The 25,491-nt window shown below is 36.7% G+C and overlaps 1 protein-coding gene across 3 annotated transcripts in view; it reads left to right on the top strand.

Annotated features, from left to right (window-relative positions):
• Positions 1–25,491, top strand: part of Fancl (FA complementation group L) — a 74,993-nt gene that overhangs the window by 11,983 nt on the left and 37,519 nt on the right. For all 3 annotated transcript variants that reach the window (XR_007588638.1, XM_050121699.1, XM_050121700.1), the window contains 3 exons: positions 5,509–5,569; positions 8,865–8,921; positions 17,204–17,304. Coding sequence is in view for 2 of the 3 variants with exons in the window: in XM_050121699.1 (XP_049977656.1) it covers positions 5,509–5,569; positions 8,865–8,921; positions 17,204–17,304 (219 nt within the window). In the remaining variant the exon portion in view is untranslated. The remainder of the gene's footprint in view (positions 1–5,508; positions 5,570–8,864; positions 8,922–17,203; positions 17,305–25,491) is intronic.

Here is a 25,491-nt window from a genome sequence, read left to right as displayed (position 1 = left end):
AGAACCACAATCTATTAAGTATATCTGGTGTACACAGACTTACCTGCTCCAAACTCAAGCCCAAATCACACACAGGAAGATAGATGAAGACTATTTCTAGAGTTAGTCAATACTCTATATGACCATTTATATCATGACAAAAAGTTTAAATATATGTATGTATACGCATATATATATATTAATCTTACAAATTTTGGGATAATATTTATATCTTAAGAAAAGTTTTGAAGATTGAAAATAAAACCAAACAATTATTTGATTAGTGGCAATACAATAGTCTCTTAATTTTGGTTTTTCTTCTATTCCACACCAGGTGTTTCCTCTGACATGAGACAGAGATTTTGGATTTCCCCTTAACAAGCATGCTTGGGTTTAGAGAAGGAGAGAGCTGTGCTCCAACTCCGAAGCTAGCTTTAATTTTTAATTGAGCTGGGACTACATAAAGACCATTTGTCTTTTATGTTTATGGAGAACAGCAGAAACAAATACTTGGGAAGATTTAGGAAATTTTACCTGTTTGGAAATGTGGTATATTATTGGGCCAATTTTACTCTATTTTGGAACATTTTTCTTTGGATTATTTGTCTTTCTAAAGATGTATCATTTGTCTATTATTCAGATTGGATGATTTTATTCTCCTGGAAAGACAAAACCAAAATTCTTTCCAAACCCTAACATTGGAGAGTTCCTTTTTTTTTTTTTTTTTGTTAGGTTATATCTTTGTTAAGGCAAAATGTCTTTTGGCAAATGAAAAATATTATCTTTTAATAGTAGAAATCTGTTTTTACCTGTTAATCAAAGATATTTATTAGTCTTATAAGTTAGTTTAGATTCAATATCCAAGCTGTTTGATGAACTATTACCTCTCCTAATCAAAAGGCCTTTCCTTTCCTAATTTAATCTTTATCAATCTTGATGGTATCCATAGCTTTTTTTTCTCTTATAGAAATAAAAGCAAAACCTTTTCCCTAATGTAATACATATCCTTGTTTCCATTCCAAGGTCAACACATCTTTAAAACATATAGGTTGATTTAATTCAGCAGTTTTTTTTTTCTATCATCAAATGTCTCTCTACATCTGTTGTTCCTTTTTCATTAATATTTAAACAAACTTAGTAAAGCATTGTGCAATCTATATCTTGGGGGTTTGTATTACCCCTTTCTTTTTATTAATTATATTTGCTTCTATAACTGCTTGTCCTGTAGGGTGTTGTGGTGTACCTGTAAAATGCTTTATGTTGTAATATGAAGAAAACTGTTTTATTTCTCTAGAGACATATGCTGGAGCATTTCCAGTCTTAATTTTTACAAATATTTCAATAATGGCCATGACTTCTAATAAATGTATAATTATAGAATCAACCTTTCAAGAACTTAAAACAGTTGCATATTGAAATGCTGAATCTATGGCATGGTGCACATACTTTAATTTTTTAAACTCTACAAAATGAAACACATTCTTTTGCCAAATTTCTTTTCTTTGAGTACCTTTTGGGTTACTTCTTCCAGGTACTGGAGTTTGATGTACAGAGAACAAGTAGGGTATTTACTTATAATTTTTTGGCTTGTTTTCAAGTGATAGAAAAATTTTTCTTCATATCCTGCTTTTAAAATGGTGTTTCTAATGAAATTATGAGTCTTCTAACAGATTTCCTACCAATAACTGATCAATTCCAAGATTAACTTGTTCAAGATGACCTGGTAGAACTGTATGGGATCTGATGTGTGTTATATACAAAGGATAATTTCTATTTCTTATTACTTGTAGTCAAATAAATAACAAAGTTAATTCTGAATCAACTGGAATAAGTTCAGAAAATTCAATACTTATAACAACACTTTCTTCATATTGAGATTCAGTAACTATATAAAGAGTTTCTGGAAAATCTTATAACACATCTTATAATTTTGATTTCTGAACTGAATCATAAGGGTTTTGAGCCACTTTACTTAATTTTCCTGGTTTATAACCTGCCTTTCTTGATTTATTTGCATCAGTATAGAATGTAGGTGATCGAGAAATTGGTGTTCCCTTTATTATATGAAGGAGAATCCAATTAGTTCTTTGTACCTTGTAATACTTTTCTCAGAAACATACATTAATTTATGGTTTGTTTCTGATAATGGAGGAATGTTAGTCTTTGTTTTCCATTGCTACAACAAATCACATTCCCATATATTCATTACTATGTTAGCCACATATAGTTTTAATTTTCCTATATGTCCTTTTGGTCCTATACACTTGATCCAGCTTATACTTTGTTTTACCTGAGATAAAGTTCCAATCCCTCGAGGCTGAACATTTATCTCTTGAACAGGCCACTCCAAATGCCAAAATTCTGGTGAAATCATTGTTACATCTGCACATGTGTCTATGAAACACTCTGTTTCAATGCCATTGATTTGTATCTATTTTGGTCTTTGAGCATTTATAGAAGTGTTCCAAAATACTTGCTTTATGATCTCCTGAAAAATTTGTTTTAGTTGAACCTGCTCTGCAATCCAGAGCAGTATGGTTTATAATAACAGACAGTAAGTCTTTTAATTGCTTTGTGGAGGGGTTTTCCCAATGCTAACAGGGAATCACTGAGCCCAGTTTGACATTGGGGACTATGAAAGGCCTACTAAGGTGTTTTCTCTTGGCAATGAGTTATCTTGTCTGTCCCATGTTGATCTGTATTCATTAGTCCTTTGGCAGCGTTTGCCATACCTTCTACATATTCCAGAAGGCTGGGGCCTTTCATTTTAATTATCTCTAGAAAAAAAAATATTTCTAGGAACACCTTGTTTACAATCCCTTTTCAGGGATTACTAGCTTACCACAGTTAAAATATCTGACCTTTTGATTTTTCTTGCAATTTTTAGAAATTTAACTTCTCCTACCCACGTATCATCACAAGTGTGAGAGATTCAATATCAGCTGTATTTTGGATCCACTCATCTATGGGTGCTGATCTAGTCTTTAAAGTCCTAATCACCCTTTTGCATTCTGAATTAGCATTTTCAAAACCCAAATAGTCAACCTTTTTCTAACATCTGTCTCTGATATCATTCTATTTGCAGCTGAGGTCAATCTTTGTAAAAAAAAAAAAAAAATCTGTGAAGGTTTCCTTTGGGCCTCGTATAATTTTAGTAAGTGAATCAGCCCTCTTTCCTGATTCTTCAGCCCTGTCCTAAGCATTCAAAGCTGCTATACACAATAAATCCAAGGTGTTATCATCAAATACAGACTTTCTTTGCAAATAAGCATACTGGCCCTCACCTAGAGACTGGTCTTGGGAAATGTCATGACCTTTAGCCCTACCTCATTGTTCTAGAACCCTTGCTTCCTCTCTCCACCATGTTTTTTATTGTAACTGAGGATCCCCTTTCAATACTGTTGTAACTAAATCTTTTCAGTTTGTGGAATAATTCTGTTCCAAGTTGTTGATGAATTTAGCATCTGCCCCACAGATAAGGAATGCATATCGTATGAAATAACTGCTTCCTTAAATCTCTTAAATGCTAGCATTTCTACATTATTTCAGTTAACTTCTCTGTCACCTTGGGGTGCCTGTTATCTGGTGGCCATTCTTGTACGGTAATTTGGAAAAATTAAGGTTTGTATTCTAATAGCCTTAGGCCACTGCTCTTCAGTTTCATAATACAGTGGTGAGGTAGGTTGTGCTCTAAACTCCTCTGTCTGTGTCTAAGTATTTTTGTTATTTTCATTGGATTGTGTCTTTATCAATCTTAAGTCCAAGACTTGTATATTATTAACCATTTTTTCCTCATTTCGTTAGTAAGTCTTTCTAAAGTCTGTATCTTATAAATCAAATTTTCTTATTTTCACTAGTCTAAGATTTGCATCTCATCAGTCAAATTATTCTATTTGTCAAACTTATCAAACCTCTTTTTAAAATTTCCAAACTGTTAGTAATTACAATGGGCACAATGTCAATCCCATCTAAGTCATTTTTCCCTTCATTTAAAATTTCATTTTCAAACCATACTTTGTACTGCTATACAGAGTCTCTGCATTATAATGTTCTCCATTCTTAATGTGGGAAAGATTTTCTTTTTAATATTTTTTAACTATCCTCTGAGATTTTCTAGGTATCTCATCAAATCTGCTGACTTCTTACTGTCTGTGTACAGTTTCAACAGTGAACACAAACCCTTCGTGCAATTTCCAATTACGGGCAAGTGGAAGTTGCTTTCTGTCAGTGCTTGTGTGAAAAGACCCAAGCTGCAACTGCAGAATAGCTGGCTGGCATGATTCCTCTGTCCGTGTGTGACACCCGAATTTTGTTTTAATTTCGGCACCCTGGCTGTACTTTAATGATATTATATCCAGCAGTTGCAACACTGCAGTTACTCGCCTGCTTTTCTAGCATCAACCTTGCCATTCCGGGCAGGGCCTGATCCCACAGGCACCAGCCCTGTTGCTACTGCTAAAGGAAGCTTAACTAAATCTCTGTTGTTCTGGTTATAAATGAGACTTGAGATTCAAAGGCTGGGGCGAAAACCTGTGAGCTCAGAGAGGCTGAGAAGCAACTAGTCACATCTCATTACTGGTATCTCTGTCAAACCAGAAAAAGCCATGCCACTCCAAACTCATCCCTACTACTACTGTTTTTTCTCTCTTCCAGATGCCCTTTTTTTTATGCTCTATGATTACTTTCTGTCAATTAGTTGCTAATTTAGCCTTTTGCTCCAAGGTTAATTTTAATTAATCAATGGAAATCCAGATTTAGGGTTCAAAATGTGATTGAATAACCCTCCACATTCTAACTCAGAGATCCCCCTGTCTCTGCCTCCCAAGTGCTAGAATCAAAGGCATGCACCACCACCCCTGTCCTACTTACTTACTTTTGTTTCATGTATGTGAGTGATTTGTTAGTGTGTATGTCTGTGAACCACATGAATTCCTGTTGCTCAGGGAACAGTTATGAGTTACCATGTGGGTCCTGACAGTCTGACCTAGATCTTCTGGAAGAGCAGCCAGTGCTCTTAACCCCTGAGCCATCTATGTAACCCTAAACTCAGACTTTCTACAATTCCTTAAAAAAGGTACTGATCTACCAATATCATGTTCTGAGTTATGGTAAGCTGGGGGTGATGAACTTAACAACACCTATATAATTAAAAGTATCTGTTCAGTTACATTAATCTGTAATTTGAAGAATAAATTGTACACAGCCTTTTTCAAATGTATATTTGATATATTATGATTCAAACTGTGTATTATATTTTCCTACTGTGATGAAGTGTCTACTTCAATGGAGTTTTTATTTGAACATGTTATAGTTTAGAAAAGGCGTGTTATTAGCATGCTTCTTACAGATAGTAATTATTTATGTTTGAAGTGATAAGACTTTCAGCAGTATGAGTGGTCAATATTTTTATTTACTTGTCAGAATTATGCTTATGTGATTTTTGATTTTATGTACATGTTTGATAGCATAAAATATTTTTTCCTTGTAAAAGCAAACAATGAATATACTTTTTCCCTTTTAAAATTTTAGATTACTGTTTAGCTGGCAACTGAGAAATATACTTAATGAATATCGTCAAATAGTCCAACAAGTAAGTATGTTAATAGTTTTATTATTCAAAATGAGGACAGAAATTATTAACTTTGCACGCTAAAGTCCTGGTTTGTAAACAAGCTGATTTATTAATTGATGTGTTTTGTATCCTCAGCAAATGTCAAGGCAACATTGGGGTTTGAAGATGATTTCCAGTCTTGAGACTTCATGCTTTCAAATGTGGTCACCCCATCCATATGTATTTCTTGGTTGATTTTTCTACTAAGCTTTCAGAGTGGTGATAGGAAAAAAGCTTGGACCTAGGCTGTGTATAACAATAATGGTTTTGTAGTTCTGGTTTATGAAGAGGTGAGGTGAAATGGAAGTCACTTAGGTCCCTGTGACCTATCATAAAGAGAGGAGCCGAGGGTGACTGAGGAGAGAGCTTGACAGCATTAATTTAGCTATCCTTAGTGCTTGGTGTACGCTATCTAAAGAGTCATTGGAAGAGTATAGAAACATTGGAAATGAAATTATTACTGAAATAAGTCAAATGGTGGAATGCCTTTTCCAGAAAAATAAATGTTAGTAGAATTGCACTTGTTTTGATGATCTTTTCCTTTGCGTGTCTCTCCTGAGGTTCTGTATTATATTCTGTGTGAAAGATAAGTTATGGTGGTAACAGGCAAGGACGCTCACCCTCTCTGAAGCACTACTGGGTCACAGAGGAGTGTGCGAGATGAACCTGCTTGAGTAGAAGAATGCAAACTCTTTTGCTAGTTGTGTGAGCTCAGCATTGCTTTAATGGAATGTTGAGATTATCTCTACTCTCTTTACCCTGCTCCCTCATTCTTGTTACTAATTTATACTGTACACGAAAAATTTAGAATGAGTCTACCATTCAGTCATTTAAATAGCCTGAGAAATACACTCACAGGGACTAAGCAAACAGTGGGACAAATACCTCATTTCTCTATGCTTATTCTGAAAGAAGAGTTCTAAAGTTGCCATCACTTCTATCCCCCTGCCTTCCAGCTGGTCAGGGAAAACTCAGCATTCAATTTTTTCCCTCAGGGTTCAATTAAATGTTATTAATTTTTTCTTATACTGTTTTCAGTAAATGTGACCCAAGCAGTCAACAAACTTATTAAAAAGGTTGTACAGGTTTCATAAACAACCAAGTCCTGTCAGTTGTGGTATTCTGTTCTGACAGCAGCACCTATCTTTAGATCCTTAAGTGAAAGACACAGGGGTAGGGCTGCATTCTAGTAGAACTCATTATAAAACAAGGTATTGAGCTGTGTTTAGCTGCTGGATTATGGCTCACAGGGCTTTGCTACAAGTTGTCCCATGTAAAAGCACCAATGGTGTCAGATTTACTCCAGAGGCATGCGCTCGACCGGAACCATGTTATATGGGTGCTTTGCCATCATGTGCTATTCAAATACCTTAGGCTTTTAATTTTCTCTTCTGAAAACATGGAACAAGTTTACATTTAGCTTTGTTTAGAACAGTGTGTGGCTGGTGCAACGCATCACAATGTAAAACAGAAACAGAAAGTAAGCAGTATTTTTTTCAGCAGAGAAATGATGTAGTATTCTAAGAAAACATTCTAAGATGTGACTGTTTATTCTGTAGTTGTTGTTGGAGTTTGGCTGCTTGTTGGTTCCCGGCTGCCTGGCTAGCTAAGACCCAAAATAATCACATAGATACTGTATTAATTAAATCACTGCTTGGTTCATTAGCTCTAGCTTCTTATTGGCTAATTCTTACGTATTAATTTAACCCATTTCTATTAATCTGTGTATCTCCATGTGACAGTGGCTTACTAGCTAAAGTTCCCAGTGTCTGTCTCCTTTGGCTCCATGGCTTCTCTTTGACTCTGCCCTTCTTTCTCCCAGCATCCAGCCTTGCTTTCCTTGCCTACCTAAGTTTTGCCTTGCTATAGGTCCAGAGCAGTGTCTTTATTCATTAATGGTAATCACAGCACACAGAGGGGACTCCCACATCATGTAGTTATTTTCATAATAAAAGATTTTACAGAAATTGTATACCAGATCTCTGAAATATCCATTCTGTTTTATAAGGGAAAGCTGTTTTTGCCATTTTATTTTAATAGCTTTTTTTGAATGTTTCCATTTTTTAATGTTAGGATAACCTTGCTGTGAAAGGATGAAAATGACTATCTGTGGCCTTAATGATCAAGAAGCAAAGTATATACTATTGTTAATAAATCTAGTTAATACATTAACTAGGTGTCTTAGTTAAGATTTCTATTTCTGTGAAGAGACACCATGACCGTAGCAACTCTTAGAAATGAAAACATTTAAATGGGGTTACTTTCTTATAGTTCAGAGGTTCAGTCTATTATCATCATGGCATGACATGGTGTTGCACAGGTAGACATGGTGCTGGAAATTTAGCTGAGAGTCCTACATCTTTCAGGCTACAGGAAGTGGTCTATGACACTGGGCAGTAGCTTGAGCATATAGGAGACTTCAAAGCCTACCTCCACAGTGACATACTTCTTCCAACGTGACCACACCTACTCCAACAAGGTCACACCTCTTAATAGTGCCATTCCTTTTGGGGGCCATTTTCTTTCAAACCTTTTCACTAGACTTTAGAAGTTAGAATTTTATATCTTATGTTCCTCTTTCTGTTCACATCTCTTTACTCTGCCCTTCTCCTTTTAAAATAATGCTTTCCTAAGTTTTTAGTGAGGAGTACTGAAGAAATGAAGGCAAGTGTGCAGTTTTATGTGAATTCATCCACTGTTGAGTACATTTCATCCGAGTAGACTAATTAGTTTTAATCAACTTGACTGACACAAGCTTGAGCTTTTGGGAAGAGGAACCTCAGTCGAGAATTTACTTTCACCAGATGACCGTCAGCAGGTTGGTAGGAAATTGCCTTTATTAGTGACTGCTGTGGAAGGTGCAGTCCACTGAGATGATACCACCCCTGGCAGGTAGTCCTGGATGGCATGAGAAAGCAAGCTGAGCAAGCCCCGGGGGCAAGGCCATAAGCAGTGTTCTGCTTTGGTCTCGGCTTTTGGTCCTTACCTGGAGTCCCTGGCCATCAGGAGGGGCTACAGCTCTAAGTGGAAATAAACCCTTTCCTTTTCAAGTTGTTTTTGGTAATTGTGTTTATCACAATAAAAAGCAAACTAAGACAAAAGTTTTATTTACTCTTTCAAAATGAAATTGGCAGGAATAGAAGTGATGACCAATATCTCACTATTTAATACTGTTAATATTTAGTTGAAGTTAATCCATTGTCTACATTCATTTCAGCTTCAGTGAGTGGAGCATTCATTGCATGAGTTATTAATTGGAAATCTTTTGATTTAGAGATTGAAGCAGTCTCCTGATCTAGTGAGCTTTATGATGGAGTTGAAGATGCTTTTGGTAAGAATTTTTTTCTCACACTCTTTTTGTATTACTAAGTATTGATTGTTTCTAAAGCTTTCTAATGGCATGTATCTATGTATTGATGTCTGCATGTGTGCACATATGTGAGGGCATTTGAACATGTATTTTCATTTATGTGGACATACTCATCTGTCAACTTCTTCAGTTGTGTTCTACCTTTTCTTTGTGATGGTGTTTCTTACTGATCTGAAACTTGTTGATTTGGCTAACTACACTGACCATTGAGCCCTAGAGACCTTTTAGTGCTTCTCTCCCCACACCTGGGATTATGAGTATATGCTTTCAATCAGACTTTTTCATATGAGTGATGAGGATTGAAGTCAGTCTTTTGTTTACATGAAGTCGTCATACTTAATGACATAGTATAAAATAGAATTAATTAATTTTATACAGATACAGATTCCTGAAGGACTTTTTCAATATGAATAAAAGAGAGGCAATTGTAGTGACTAACCTGAGTTGATCATGTGTCATTTACATTCTGTCAATCGTATTTCTTCCCCAACATTTTTGGAAGAGATTATAGTAATTTGTCAAGAAATCATGGAGACTGTACCAATTGCTTTACAAATATATCACTGTATATATCTTTAGCTAAGTCCTTTTGCTTGTTTCAGAATATTTAATTCGGGCTGGCAAGGTATAGGCATTTGGCGTGCAAGCCTGGAAACTTGGGTTGAAGTTCCAGAACTCACATAAAGGTATAAAGAGAGGACCCACCCCATGATTGTACATTTGTGATGTGAGCAAACATCATGAACACACATGGATGCCATGATCAGAATAAGGACAGTTGTAGTGATTTTGAATGTATAATAATAGTCCTTCCATACAGATGCTTTGCTTTCATCAGGTTGAGGGTCCCACACTTGAATCGATGCTGATGTGAGGTTTAATTTATCCTGTCTGTCTTTCTGCCTTTGCTCCTCTTCATCCATGTCCTTATTGGACAAAACAAGTCATGTGCCCTATAAAATTTCTCACATTGCAAACTGAGTTTGTTAGATATCCATGGCATCTTTCAGCCCACTTTCCTAAGGGTTGAATATTCACTATCTCCAAACCAAAATGTTTCACACTCCAATCTTTCTGAACACTGTAACACAAATGGCAGAGGTCACAGATTGAGACATTGTGTCAGGCAGAGAATTGCTAATGATATAGTTTGAAATTTCATTCCAGCATTGCTTTTCAGAAATAAATAGGAGTACAATGCTTTGGTTTTGGTCCCATCACAATATCTTACTATGTATTTGAAACTAATCTGTAGCATGACTGCTAATAGGTCTTAGTAATAAAAGCCCAGAGTCAGATATAGGGGGAAATGCTGAGAAATCAGAGAGACAAAGGAACAAAACCACAGCCACCTTACCTTTTAAACTTTCCAGCTGAAAAGAGACCGAGTTCCTGTCTCCTTCTGCCTTATCACTTCCCCTGTCTGCCCAGCTGTATCACTTCCTGTCTGTTTGTACAGACCTCCAGACCTCTATGATTAGCTAGTGGCTAGCTCTGCATTCTTTTCTTCAAGCAAGCTTTATTTGTACAAAAAAGTATCACATTTCCCCTTTTTGTCTAAAAATTTAAAAAGGAAGGTTATAACTAATATAAGAAACACTATGTACAATAAGTATAATAACAATATACAATATATATAGGCAATAAATACATAACAATGTCTAATCTATAAACAAATGCAAATTCAGAAGAAATACTCCATATCTATCCTATCTTGGTGAGTACAAAGGGTTGTACCAAATTCACTTGCAAATTAGTTTTTCTTGGGACATTTTTTTCTTGAATATTTTTCATTTTCTTTATTTAAATTTTTATATATCAAAATGCTGTCCACGTAATGGTAAACTATAGATTCATGATATTGCTTACATATCATTTCCAATGGCCGACTTACAAAATATTGGCACAATGTGGACTATTTAACATTCCGTGTGGGAGAATCTTCCATTGATATCTCTTAGCAGGCTGAGAATTATTATAAGTAGGCTCTATGACAGCAATTTTTTCTCTGTCCTTTTCTTGTAAAAGTATAGTGAAGAAGCAGTCTTTAAAGTCAATAACTATAAGAGGCCATCCACGTAATAAGGAAGGCAAAGAAATTCCAGACTGTAGAGAGCCCATTGGCTGAATTACCTTATTAACAGCTATTAGATCTGTTTCCATTCTCCGTTGCCCATATTTCTTTTTAATAACAAATAGAAGACAATTCCAGGAGCTAGTTGATTCTTTAATATTCTGAGCATTTAACTGTTCCTGTACCAACTGTTCTCTGACCTGCAGTTTTTGTTAAAGGCCATTGCACAACTCATACAGGTTTGTCTTGTAAGTCATTTTAAAGGTAAGGCTGTTGGTGCCTTTGAATTATCAGGTGTTGTGTCTTGTTCTTGTGCAGCTTGAATGGTCAGTTACTGTTCTTTTTAATACCATCAATATTTTTCCCAGGAACATATGTTAATGTGTGGCTTGTTTCTAAGATTAAGAGAATGTTTATCTGAGTATTCCTTTGCAATAACAAATCATGTCCCTACAAATTCATTGCTATATTAGCCACATATAGCTTTAATTTTCTTCTTTGTCCTTCTGGCCCTATACATTCAACCCATCTTGTGCTCTGTTTTACCTGAGATAAAGTTCCAGTCCCCAAAACCTGAATATTTACCTCTTGAAGAGGTCAATTTGGGTGCCAATTATTGTGACATCTGCACCAGTGTCTATAAGACCTTCAATGACATTGTCTTTTATTCTCATTTTTAATTTTTGTCTTTGTTCATTTATAAAAGTTTGCTAAACTGTTTGCTTTATAGTTTTTCCTGAAATTTTTTTCTCTCCTCTATAGATTTTCTGTTTTCCAGAGAAGTATGGTTTCTTATTATAGGCATTAGGTTCTTTAATTGGTCTGGGAAGGAGTTTCCTTCATGGTTACAGGAATTGACTGAATTGAATTGGCATGGGGGGGCCTGAAAGAATCCCTTTAAGGTATTTCCCAATAGCAAAGAGTTACCCTGACTGTCCTTGTAGACCTTCATTTATTTGTCCAATGCCTCTCCTGGCCACAGCTTTTGCATAATCTGGAAGGGAGAGGAAAGCTTTTTTTTTTTTTTGAATGCCATGGTTAGAATATCTTTTTAAGTAACTGTGTTTGCTACAATTGAAATAGCTTGACATTTCAAATTTTCTTCAAATCTCTGGAAATCTTCTCTCCTATTTATGCATCATCATGGTAATGAGATTCAATATTAACTGTATCTCATATCCATTCCTCCATGGGTGCTGGTCTTGTGTTAATGGCCTAGTTACCCTTTTGAATTGTGCATTAGCATATTCAAAAGCCAGATATTTAATTATTATTTGTCTAGCTTCTGAATCTGTTGTTATTCTGTTTACTGCTGAAGTTAGTCTTTGTAAGAAATCCATGAAGGCTTCTTTTGGGCCCTGTGTAACTTTAGCAAATGTTTCAATTTTCTTTCCTATTTCTCCAGTTCAGTCCCAAGCATCCAAAGCTGCACAAATCCAGGGGTGGTCATGATTGCCATTGTATGTCAGCATAATCTTCCTCTGCAAGAAGTTGATCTTGGGAGATTTTCATACATCTAGCCCTTCTTCATTTTTCAGTGGTCTTAGCCTCTTTTTTTCTACCAGATCTTACATTGTAATTGAGGAGCAGGCTCCAAGATCACTTTAATCAAGTCTCTCCAGTCTCTAGGGATCATTCTATTGCAAGTTGACCGTGAGTTTATCATCTGCTTCACAAAAGTTGAATGCATGCCATATGAGACTATTGCTTCCTTGAATCTCCTTAAATCTAACATTTTCACAGAATTCTGTTTAACTCTTGCACAGCCTCGGGGATATCTATCATTTAGCATTTGTTCCTGCAAGGTGATTGGATAAGTTAAAGTTTGTTCTTTAAAAAACCTTAGGTTGTTACTCTTTAACCTTATAATGAAATGCTGAAATTAGTTCTTCATTAAATTCCTCTGTCTGGATTTGAATGTCTCTATGATCTCTTTTATTTGAGTTTCTCTAAAACTTGTATCTTGATAGTCATATTAACCAACTTTTTTAGTGATTAAAAAGGACAATAAAGTTGATAATGTTTATAATTGACATTACATAAGTCTGATCTAAATTAGTTATCTTCTCATTTAATTGTTCCATTTTCATATTGTCTAGTGTATACCTAAATCTCTCCATAGGAATAGTGTTTCCTTTTTTTTTTTTTCATTTTAAATTCTAGACAGTGTTTCTCAGTGTAGCCCTGGGTGTCCTGGGACTACCTGTTGTAGACCAGGCTGGCCTCAAACTCACAGAGATCTGCCTGCCTCTGCCTTCTGAGTGCTGGGATTAAAGGCATGCATCACCACTGCCTGGTTTAGTGTTTCCCATTTTTTAATGTGAGAAAAGACCCTCTCTTTTAACTAATTCCTCCCTATAAGAATTTCCAATAGTCTTACCACATCTGCTGGTAGTGTCATTGAACTGTGAACACAGACAGTGAACAGCCCGGCCGAGGACAGCTGTGGCTCCTAGCATGTAGTCATGAGCTAGGAGTTGCAGCCTGAGGGGAGGGGATGTAGGGAAAGCCCACAACCACAGTGCAGGAAGACAGCCTCTATCTGAAAAATGCATGGGGGGTTGTGAGGAAAAAGCACTACATGTGGCGGGGCTGCTGAAGTCAGCCAGCCAGACTAGGGTGGGGAAGTTCTGTGCTGTTTGGAGCCCAGGTGCTTCTGGAATTTGGGTGGCAGCTGGAGACGGTTGTAGAGAGGTTAAAACAGGAAAATCCCAAACTTGTTCAGAGGCTTAGGGAAAAAAAAAAGAAAGAAAAGAAAACCTAGCTGGGCAAGGCAGTGACTGATGGGAGCCCCACATGCAGCTCCTACCTGTGCTGGTAGCTGCAAAGTCTCAGGCCATCAGCTTTTTGTGAAATCTTTCCTATAAGTTGGGCACCAATATGTAGCATTAGTTCTAATAGGTCTTAATAATAAAATCCCAGAGTCAGATATAGGGGAAAATGCTGAGAGATCAGAGAGACAAAGGAGCAAAACCATAGCCACCCCTTACCTCTCCACTTCCCAGCTGAAAAGATACTAAGCAGTTTCCTCCTGCCTTATCGTGTCCTCTCTCCACCCAGCTGATCACCTCCTGTCTGCCTGTACAGACCTCCAGACCTCTTATGATTTGCTAATGGCTAGCTCTGCCCCCTGATGTTTAGGCAAGCTTTATTTGTACAAAGAAGATATCACCACACTAATCCAAAATCAAAAAAAAAAAAAAATCCTAAACATTTTCTAAACAATTTAGGTAAAGAGTGATCAATACATTTTCTTTGTAATCTGCCAGTCAGATCTCAGCATGTTTATTTTGATATGAGTACTTGGTACTTTGTGCTTCTTACTTTAATGCTCTAGAAGTTGTTTGATGTCTGCTATTCTTCCTTTGTTAAAGGCTGATCAGTAGGTTTAGATACATCTGGTCCAATTTCCTATCATATACCACCTAGGAGTTTTGTCATCCACTGCCAGTTGTCCTGTATCCACCATTTCCCTGGCATTTGTAAAGGGCGTCTTAATTTCTTTAAGTTATACTTTACATTTGGTTGTGCAGGGCCTATGACCCCACAGCTTGTGCAATGGTTAGTAATAGAGCAGTGTCTTAATGGTGAGTAAAGGAAAAAATAAATCCGTCATTTAGGTTTATTAACCAAAATTATTTGAATAAACAACCACCACCGTTATTCTGTTAACATGAGGCATAGCAAGGTGATTGCTTCTTTTCTTTAAAAAAATTAATTTTTAATGCAATGAGTTAGTGCCCATCAAATACCATAGGGAACTAATATGTTTGAAGAATCATTATTAACTCAGGAGTTTTATGTTTGATTAGCTTTAATCCATTACAGTCATTTTCTTCCTGATGCTTAAATTGTCCTATTTTTGATCAGTTCAAGCTGCCTCATGTTAGTTCCTGTGGTCTTTTAATATAAGCTAATCTTCCTTGCCTTGTAATGCCAGTTACTCTAGACATACTTGTCCGTCCAATTCTAGAACTGTAATCAGTCACTCTAATAAGTCTGTAGGATATCTTTATGGTAACACTAATCCTTATTATTGTGGGAAATGGTGTCAGATACCTCGGTCTAGAGAGTAGGGTGCGCATTGCTGCTTCTCCTTCTAGTTCTTTTCAGTAGACACAGTTGTGGGAAGAGTAATAAACATGAGTTCATAACGATATTTCCAGTTAGATTTTTCTTTGCATTTATGCTTCTGTCTCTTTATTTGAAATGTTGGTTTCTAATTACATTTACTTAATTATTTATTTTGGTTATTGTGTTGGCTCATTTCTGTTTCTGTGATAAGATGCCTGAGAACATTTAAGTGAAAAGGGCTTTTTTTTAAAAAAAAATTTATATTCAGAGGTGTCAGTCCATGGTCATTTGGCTCCACAGTCACTAGGTTTCTACATGGTGAGGCAGAAGATTATGTTTGGGAGGAGAAAAGTGGCTTAGGTCATGATATATTGGAGGCAGAGAGAGAGTGACATGAGGAGACAAAGACAAGATAAACTCTTCTACTTTTTGACTTATTTTCTCCATCCATGTCTTGCTTCCCAATGGCCCATAGAGCTCTGAACTCATCAGTGCATTGACCCATGCAAAATCTCAGTAGTATTTTCTATGGGGACCACGCCTTATAAAGGTTTATAAGTTGTGTTAGCTTTTTTGAGGGATATTAAGCTGCAAATCATAATAGTTCTACTTAACTTGTTAAGCTTCTCTTATCTTCATTTATGTCAAAACCATAATGCTAATATTGCTTCTGACAATTGAAAGAATTTTGGTATTTCTTATTTTATAGGTTTTTTTTTGAGACTTTTTGCAGTATCAGGTAGTATGTATTGAAACAGTTGTGAGAGCTCTCTTCTGAGATCATTTTTTAATCCTCATCCAACTCCTGGAGGTATATCATTGATAAAATGCTTAGAACCAGAATTGCTGAGGAAATCCATAAATTTTGATTTCTGAATTTATAAACTCTAGTAAAGGTTATCAAACTTCCCAAACTACATCAAGGATCACAGTATAGGAACTTTAAAATAAGATGGCTGGAGAGATGGTTCAGTGGGTAAGAGCACTGACTTGACTGCTCTTCCAGAGGTCCTGGGTTCAATCCCAGCAACCACATGGTGGCTCACAACCCACTATAATAGGTTCTGATACCCCTCTTCTGGCATGTGGACCTACATGCAGATGGGACTTTCATCACACAAAATAAAAGAGTAAGACAAAGAAACATTTGTTTCATATTGCCTTATTATTTGAGAAAAATTGGGAAATTTTCTCCTGTTTATTACAATTTTAGTATGCAAGTATAAGAACATGCGACCAGAACAAAGACTGTATTCCATTGAACTCTTATTGGATTATAAGTTGTGGCTCTATTGATTATTTAATTTTCAAGAAACATTTGTTAGTTTCAGCTAAAGAAAGACCCTCTCTTCAATACTTGACTTGCAGTACTTGCTTTATACATTTGTGCTGTATTTCTGAGTACAAATGAGATCCTGAAGAAAGATCTTCAGAGTTATAGACAAAGATATACATATATTTATATATATGTATATTATAGACAAAGTTGGCGTTTTTAATCACTGTATAAGATAATGTCCCTAAAATATGGGCATTCTTAGTTTACTTCTGAGGCCATGCCCTTGCCGACAGTATACTAAGTCCACAGTGATGACCTTGAGAATGGTGCTCATGTGAAGTCATAGTTATGGAAACTGTTCATGAAGGTTTGTAAATTTCTTGTGGCACTTCTTGGGAATGTCTAGGCATGTGTATGTTTAATTAATGAGAATGGAGAATGTCTGAAAATAATTCTCTGAGGTAGATTATTTTATTTCCATTTGTTTTAAAACCAAACCAGTGAGTCTCTTTTGTCTGAACTAGGAAATGTTAGAGTCAGGATTTAAGCCTCTGGAAGACCTGTTGAGAATGTTTGCACTCTCTGGTAGCTGTTTTCAGTTTCTCTATATTATTGCGTAGAGACTCTGGCTGCTGTGCCTGGTGTTGTCCACCATCTTTAAACAACAACAATAAAACAAACCGTCACGTAGGTTTTCTATAAAAACAGTGAGCACTTTAGTTACACAATGATAGGATTATGAAATTTTGTTTTGTAACCAGTTAATAATTCTCTTTTTAATATTCCATAGCTGATTAAAATATTTTTTTTCAACAGGAAGTTGCTTTAAAGAATCGGCAAGAGTTGTGTATACGACCAGCTTCTCGCAGTTTCTGCACAGACCTTCTTAATGAGATAGGAGCTGTTGGCTGGGATAAGTATGTCTATTTAAACATGTATCTTAGTAATGCCTTTGTTTAACACATTGCAGCTTCATCTGTTTCTAGTCGTCACAGCTTAGTTTTGTGCCTGCTTTCAGTTGGTGTACAGTATCAGATGCTGATGGCTGCAGTCAGTTACAGACAAGAGCATTGTGAAATATTAACCTGAAAACCTTCATGTGATTTCAAAAAATAGCATCTGATACACATAATAAGATATATCTTAATGGGAATTTTCATTAGGCGTGCTTAATGCATTATGTGCACCTAACAGTATCCAAGTGTACTACATGTTCTGTGTTTAAAAGTTATAGTGGGTGTTGGCTTGGTGCTCAGGGAGTAGAGTTTGTGCTCTACAAGCATGAAAACTATGAATGTGCTGAGCGCGTAGGTTGGACCACACGAAACAAGTTGGCTAGCTACACTACTGGATCAGTGGCCTTTGACTCCAAAGAAGCACCTCTCCCTTAATGAGTAAGCTAGAGAGCTATTGAAGAAGAAATGGAGCATCAACATCTGGCTTCCACATGCATGTACACAGATATGTACATATACACATATACATATATGCTTGTGAAATGTAATACTAATAAATATGAATGAAAATGGAAAATTACGGTTTCTTGACATGATCATGTACATAGCTATGTTTGACTGTTATTCAGTTTTGTTTTCCTAAATTTAAATATCTACATGTATTTTACATGCTTTTGTACTTTTAACAGTGAATCTTACTTTCTCTGAAGAAATAATGACTAAAGGAAGGCTAGTTGGTTTGGTGCACCTTTAATCTTAGCATTTGGAAGTCTCTGTGAGTTCCAGGACAGCCAGGGCTATGTACAGAGACCCTGTTTAAAAACATGGGGGTGGGGGGGTGGGGGTGGGGGGCGGGGACAGAAAAGAGATGCTTAAAAGAAATTCAGTAGATAGAAATGTAAATTGTTAAAACTTTATCCATACATCATCTGGGAAAAAAAATGTCTGGTAATTTACCTGATTTTCAGTTGCTGAATTCAATTCTCAGTGTGGACATTTTAAAAACATGTTTTGTTAGTAAGTATATTAGCTTTCTGCCCAGGCTGAAGCGTCAGTGCGAATAGGCAGTTTAGTCCTCAGTTTGTAACTGCCACCAGTTCTACGCCAGTGTTTATTTATTATTTCAGTTCAGAGTTCTTTATTACTGAGATAAATCACGGGCTGACTTCAGTTACCGCATAGAGAGTGGAATTTTTCACCAGCAAGTTTTTTGAATGTATTTAAGACATTTCATTATTCTTATGTGCGCTGCTTCTTAGCTGTTTTCTGCGTTGACCTTTTGACCACTAATTTAAAGAAGACAAACATCAAATTGCAGTTGAAGAGAAAACAAGGAGTCCATCATAGGTAGAAGACATAAATTCTCTCTGTCCTCCAACCGAGCAGAATGTCCATGGGGAAGAAGACCAAGGGGAAGAACGTGGCCTTGTCCCCTGCCATTTTGAAGAAACAGAAGGCCAAAAAGGTGGTAAATCCTCTGTTTAAGACAAGGCCTAAGAACTTTGGCATCGGTCAGGACATCCAGCCTGAAGGAGATCTCACACACTTGATATAATGGCCTGACTATATCAGGCTGCAGCAGCAAAGGGACATCTTCTATAAGTGGCTCAAGTACCTCATGCCATTAAGTAGTTCCCCCAGGCCCTGGACTGACAAACCGCTACCCAGCTGTCTAATCATGCCCATAGCTACACTACAGCCCAGAGACAAAGCAAGAGAAGCAACCTAGGCTGCTGGCCCGGGATGAGAAGATAAGAAGGAAGCTGCCAGCAAAGGGGACTTCCCAACTAAGAGACCACCTGTTTCCTCCAGCAAGGGTCAATACAGTCACCACCTGGGTAGAGAACAAGAAGGTTCAGTTGGTGGATATTGCCCACAATGTAGACCCCATTATGCTGGTGGTCTTCCTGCTTGCCCTGTGTCGCAAAATGGGGGTCCTCTACTGCATGATCAAGGGGAAGGCCAGGCTGGAGCCGGTAGTCTACAGGAATACGTGAACCACTGTTGCCTTCACACAGGTTGACTCAGACCACTGTTGACAGGTTGACTCGGAGACAAGGGTTCTCTGGCTACACTGGTGGAAGCTATTAGGACCAATTCAATGACAGCTGAGATCCCACACCACTGGAGAGGCAATATTCTGGGTCCTAAATCTGTGGCTCGCATTGCCAAGCTGAAAAGGCAGACAATAAAAAACTCACTACTGACCTGGGTCAAATGTACACTGCTAAGTTTCCTTTCCATAAATATAAATATAAAATTGGAAAAAGAAAACATATTTCCTTTAATAAATTTACACTATAACCACACAAAGTGTGTCCCAAGTTATCTTCATGTAAATTTGTTTTCAGAGGCAGAGAAAATGCAGTACATTTACTACTGTTAGAAGGTCCTCCTCTAAAGGAGTTCAGCCCTTTGTCCATGTGTTCAGCTTCTCATACTGTTCCTTGTAAATCTTCTCTTAGAACAGTTCCCTGCTTGTCCACAGATCATTGCTTTCTGCATTGGGTTTGAGCAAAGCATATATCTTTTTGTGTACTTCTGTGTAGAAATGGTTTGGCCATTATTTCAGACATGTATCTTATTTAGACTTCTTAATTTTATGTAACTGCTTCTTAACTTCATTTTCTTCCTGGCTAATAGTGACAGAACGTAGTTCTGTATTTATGAGCCTTGAAACTTATACGTTGGTCTCTTGTCAAAAATTACAACTTAAATATCCAACTATTAAAACTTCACTAAAATCATGATTGCAAGTAATAGTGTTTCAGAATAGCTGGACTGTTGAAGTGTATATAATAGAACTATGTTTTCCAAATTGGATTTTACAACTGAGAACCATTATTGTGAAGTCACCGATTTGCATTAGGGGATGATAAAGCAGCTGCCCCATGAGATGCAGGAAGGTATGTTGGGTGCCTTCCATTTTATGATACAGTATTTTTGAGAAGTAATGAAGGACATATTCCTTTTTATATGTTAAAAGTCACGTTTCTCTGGAACACCTGTCCTTTAATTTAATCAGTAATATGAATCCTGTAATTGATTAAACTCCCTTTGAAATAGCTAATAGGAAGTGTAGCATCAGATTTTGGGTCCACTTTAGAGTTATTGTAGGTAATTTTCTTTTGAGAAGGGTGTGTTTTAAGACAGGATTTCACTGTGTAACAGCCCATGCTGTCCTGGTCACTCTGCAGACCAGGCTGACCTCAAACTCTCAGCGATCCGCCTGCCTCTGTCTCCTGAGTGCTGGGATTAAAGGTGTGCGCCACCACCGCCCCATATCATTTTGGTCAATTAATATTTCTGTGTTCTCCTAATATTACCTTGGCTTTTGTTTTATTGTGATTTTTGTTTTCTATTTTTTCTAAACTACCATAAATTCTTTATGAGCAATATTAAAAATAAATATGTTGGGTTGAGTGTCACATTGAAGTTGTACGCATGAAAATTGACACATGCCTTTGGACAAGTCCAGTTGTCCTTATTTTGATTTTTCCTAGTATTTGCTATTTTCCTTAACTTTTTCTTCTTACAACTTGTTATTGTTTTTGTAAATTTTTCTTTTTTTCTTTTAATTTACCTGTGTGGTTTGACTGTTCTTTATTTTCTTTTTATTATTGTTTATTTATTTATTTTTACATACCAATTCTAGTTTGCCCTCTCTGCTCTATCCCCGCTGCCACCTCCTTCCCCTTACTCCATTCTTTCACGTTCTGAATCCTTTGTGGACTCTTGCTTCTCTTCTCTCTCTTAGTTTGACTTAAGATATTTTACTTTTCTATCAACTTTGATGAAAAGACTCGGCAATAATGCTTTGAATTTATTAGTTCAGACCACCCTCAAAAACATTTAGCCAACGATTTAAGCAGAGTTCTCATCTACTGGCAGGCTTTAGTTCTAGATATGTCTTTAGTTATGTGGACTAGAAGACATCTTGCCTCTTTTTATTTCTAGTCCGTTGTCCTTCTCTCAGAGTTATGATGGAAAGTTCTGATAAGTAAGTCTTAATTTTGAGCAGCTCTTATCTCTAATTTTTCTTACTTGTTCTTTCTGTTAGAGCAGCTTACTGGTTTTTTTTTTTTTTTTTTTTTTTTTTTTTTTTTTTTTTNTTTTTTTTTACCCACACTCACCAGGTAGCAAATATGCTCAATACTATGTATGCCTGATACTTGGTGCATTGGCACACATTCCTTAAGGGAAGACTTAGCTGGCCTCCTCAATTGCACAAACTACTTTTGTAAAGGAAATTGTCTGTTCGTAATCTCTCAAAATCTCATGTTTCATGAAGTCAATAAGAGGGCTCTAGAAGAATGCACATCTATCCACTTTCTTGAATATTCATCTGTAGAACAAGCCTAACCCTAAGCTAACCATGACCTAGAAGGTAATAACTTATAAAATAAAAATATAATTTTACCTGCTCTTGTTTCCTGCTTATAGACAATAAGCTTCATAGCCCCTGTGTCCACATTTGCAGCTCTGGGTTTTCTCATTTCCTTGAGAATCTTTGCTTTCTCTGCTCGATTTAATGACTTCTAAAAACAAAGTAAAGGATTTTATATTACACCGTGTTGTGTTTTCCTATTGCTTTGAATGCAGTCGTTGATTTCTCTTCTTTCTCCTTCTCCCTCCTTTCCCTTTTTATTCTCCTCTTCTTCCTTCTCATTTTCTTCTTCTTAAACCATTGCTTCTATTCACTGAAATTACAAATGCATTTTTTTTTTAAAATGAAACTAGAAAGTGGCATAATTTGGAGACAGCTCGGTGAATGCTGGTGACCAGTGGTTCCTGCTGCCTGATCCTCAGTATTTGTCCTAGCTTCTACAGGCTGCAGCACTATGCTAATAACCTTTGGTTGCATATTGGAAAGTGTGAATAAACAGGTTTGAGAATCAGGGCAGCACTTTCCATCCCTCAGAAGATTTCTTTGGCTAGATAGATAAAGTGGAAAGAGACTGCTGCAGGGTGCTGTTGAGGTCAGAGTGGGTTGTTTCCATGAGCTGTTTAACCTGATTGCTTTGCTCCATTGTCTCTTTGAAGGAAGAGCCAAGTGTATTCGCTGGCATTTTTCTTCCATGGGTGGATCTTAAACTCTTAATTCTTTCTATCTATCTACAAGACTACTTTTCATCTCAATTAAAATCCCTTCTACCTAGAGTTCATCTGTTTATTACTTGCACTCTTTTTAAGAGTCACAGTTCATGAGTTCTCATTGAGATCTTTCAGGGGTCTTCATTTAGACTTCATCTCATCCCTGCTCTAAATTTTAATTAATCTCTCCTTACTGTGGGCTTTCTGGATGTTCTTTGACTTTTTGTAAGTGTCTCCTGATATTTTTACTTCATCGCTCAAGGGTTTATCAGAGGAAAACTGGTAAACTATTAGACTAAATTCTCTGAACTTGCCTTTTCCCCCATTCACACTCTTCAAGTCCATTATTTTTATCTCTATTCCTCAGTAGATTGGATTGCCAGAGTGCTATTGATGATTTTGGTTTTGCATTTGTTATTGTTTCTTTGGCCACTTAATTGCTGCTTCTTATCTGGACACTTTGCCTAGATTTTTTTCTGCTGTGCTGTAGTTTTCAAATCCTGGTTGCCTTAGCAATTCTTTGAGCCCCCCTCATCCCCACCTCTGCCTTTCCTCTTTTATCAGGATACTTAATTGAGTTATTTAGAAAAGTTTTGATCCATAATACATTACTCCAGTTTAGGTAGAAGTGGATTTTACATCTAGTTTTCAATGCACTATTCTGCTGATATTAGGAATTGCTGGATGTTTTATTCATCAAATCAAGCTTTGGGTGTGCTAAGGCTTTGTTCTGCAGTAGGACTTGAAATATATTTATCTTTTAAATAAAATTAATCACAATAATGGGGCACAGAAGAGAATAAAAACAAATATTGAGATGCTATAGTAGCAGTTCCAACTGAGGTTGTGAAGATGGCTTGGACCTTTTGTGTCCTGGAGGCAATCATTTTTAGATATAAATGATCAGAGAAGAGCGAAATCATTTAAATTCATTTTCAGATGCTTCCATGTTATGCTCATAGTATTGGGTATGTGGGAAGGGCTTGGCATTGGGAGAGACAATTTTTTTTTCCTGTTACCTTGACAAAATGCATTTAAGGCAGGTTTCCAAATGGATCTGACATGACTGAGAGAAATCTAACACTGAAATTGATTGAAACATTGATGATAGGAAATGGGGAGTTTTGACTCATTCACGATTTTATTTTTCATCCAGCTATTATATGTCTAATATGACTTAGAGCAATGAAGATGCATAGGCAGCTTAAAATACCACATGGAACTTAACATGTAGTGTAAGAGTCAGACTTCTAAGATAATGACAATAGCACTTAATGACCACTGTGATAAGTACTGTAGAGTATAATTGTAGCATTGTGTGAGAGCCATTAGCAATAAAGTTATAGAACAAAGAGTACAATATGTGAAGTCTTTGATAGAATAAGTGTTTTAAGTAATACATTAGAAATGTTGACTTTTCCTTTGGATTGTACACATTGTTCTGGTATGGTGAAAAGGGACCAGATTTCTAACTTGCATGAGAGATGGAAGGATATGAAAAATTCTGGCATTTGCAATTCATTAGACAATAATTATATATATCTTTAGACTAAAGTTACTACATAGAAGACTGCCTGTTTCTCTTGCATGCTCTTTATATTATTTAATTCTCAGAATAAATCACAAGGTAAATTCTTTCATACAATGTATATATGAATGAATAAATTCAGTTTAAGCATGTTGAGGGTACTGTTGCTTGGAACTGTGTCTGTCACAAGACACTCTTGATATGGAACCTTTAATGAAGTTCCCCTAGGTCTAGAGATAGACACACACTGAGGGTAAAGCTAGTCAAGTCTACCTTATCATGAGTGAAATGTCTGTTAACAAAACTACTGCACTTATAGAGACACTTGTACATTCAGTTGCTCAGATTATAAAAGATAATGATTTAGCTGTAGGGACCCGGGTGAGTGAGCAACTCAGCACACTATTGCTGCTTGTGAAGAACTTCTTGGTGGAGGAAATACCATGTGAATGGATTGTGAGAAGTATGGAGTACGAGCTTTGTTAGCATTTTTCTGGCACCATCCAGTCAAGTAAGAAAATTGTTAGGGCCGGGCGGTGGTGGCGCACGCCTTTAATCCTAGCACTGGGGAGTCAGAGGCAGGCGGATCTCTGTGAGTTCTAGGCCAGCCTGGTCTACAAGAGCTAGCGCCACTGTGGTTTTGGAGCCTGTCCTGGAACTAGTTCTTTTTTTTGATGTTTCCAAGCTGTACCCTTGGCATTTAGGTCTCCAAGAGTGATCTCTGGACCAGTGTCATCATGACTTAGGAACTTCGACTCCAGAAATAACAAATGTGACTTCTGGCAGGAAGTTTCAGCAATCTCATTTTAAACAAGCATATGTATAGCAAATTTAAGTTGTATCGAAATGATTCTGTTGTAAGCTAAAATTTGACAGTCATCTCTCTCAGCTTGTCTCATGTAAATTTTCATACTTGTTACCACTATAAAGACACTAGGCAATGGTGGCACACACCTTAATCCATTATAAAATGGATTAAAACAGCCACAAGGTTTGAATTAATCAAGTGAGTATTTGTTCTAAATTAGGTTTTATGATCCCAAAACCAGAAACAGTTGGCTTAACAAATACAAGCTTAATTAATAAATATTATTTCTTTCTTTCTTCCTCTCTCTCTTTTTTTTTTCCAAGACATTGTTTCCCAGGTAGCCTAGATGTCCTGGAACTGGCTCTGTAGACTAGGCTGGCCTCAGATTCACAGAGATCCACCTGCTTCTGCCTCTCAAATGCTGGATTAAAAGCCTGCACAAGCATGGCCCAAAGATATATAATTTATTGTCAAACAGCTAAAGGGTGCCTTAAAATAAGGATAACCTTAATTATAAAAATAGAAGAAAAATCCGTCTTAATTGGTATCAGATTTTAGGGAGTTGAATTCCTTTTTAATCTTTCCTCAAAGTTGCAATATGACTGCTGGGACTGTGGCTGTCCCTGGATGAGAAGACCATTGCAGTTTCTTAGAGGCCTGTGTAAATGAATCATTACATTACAGTGACCATCCCCATATGCAGATGTAGTTTGTAGTG

This window comes from Alexandromys fortis, unplaced genomic scaffold (assembly GCF_014885135.2).
Source record: "Alexandromys fortis isolate MF-2015 unplaced genomic scaffold, M_Fortis_MF-2015_v1.1 scaffold_169, whole genome shotgun sequence".
In the NCBI taxonomy this organism is placed as follows: Eukaryota; Metazoa; Chordata; class Mammalia; order Rodentia; family Cricetidae; genus Alexandromys; species Alexandromys fortis.
The sequence above is the reverse complement of the archived record's forward strand: the minus strand, read 5'-3'. Positions and strand labels throughout refer to the sequence as shown.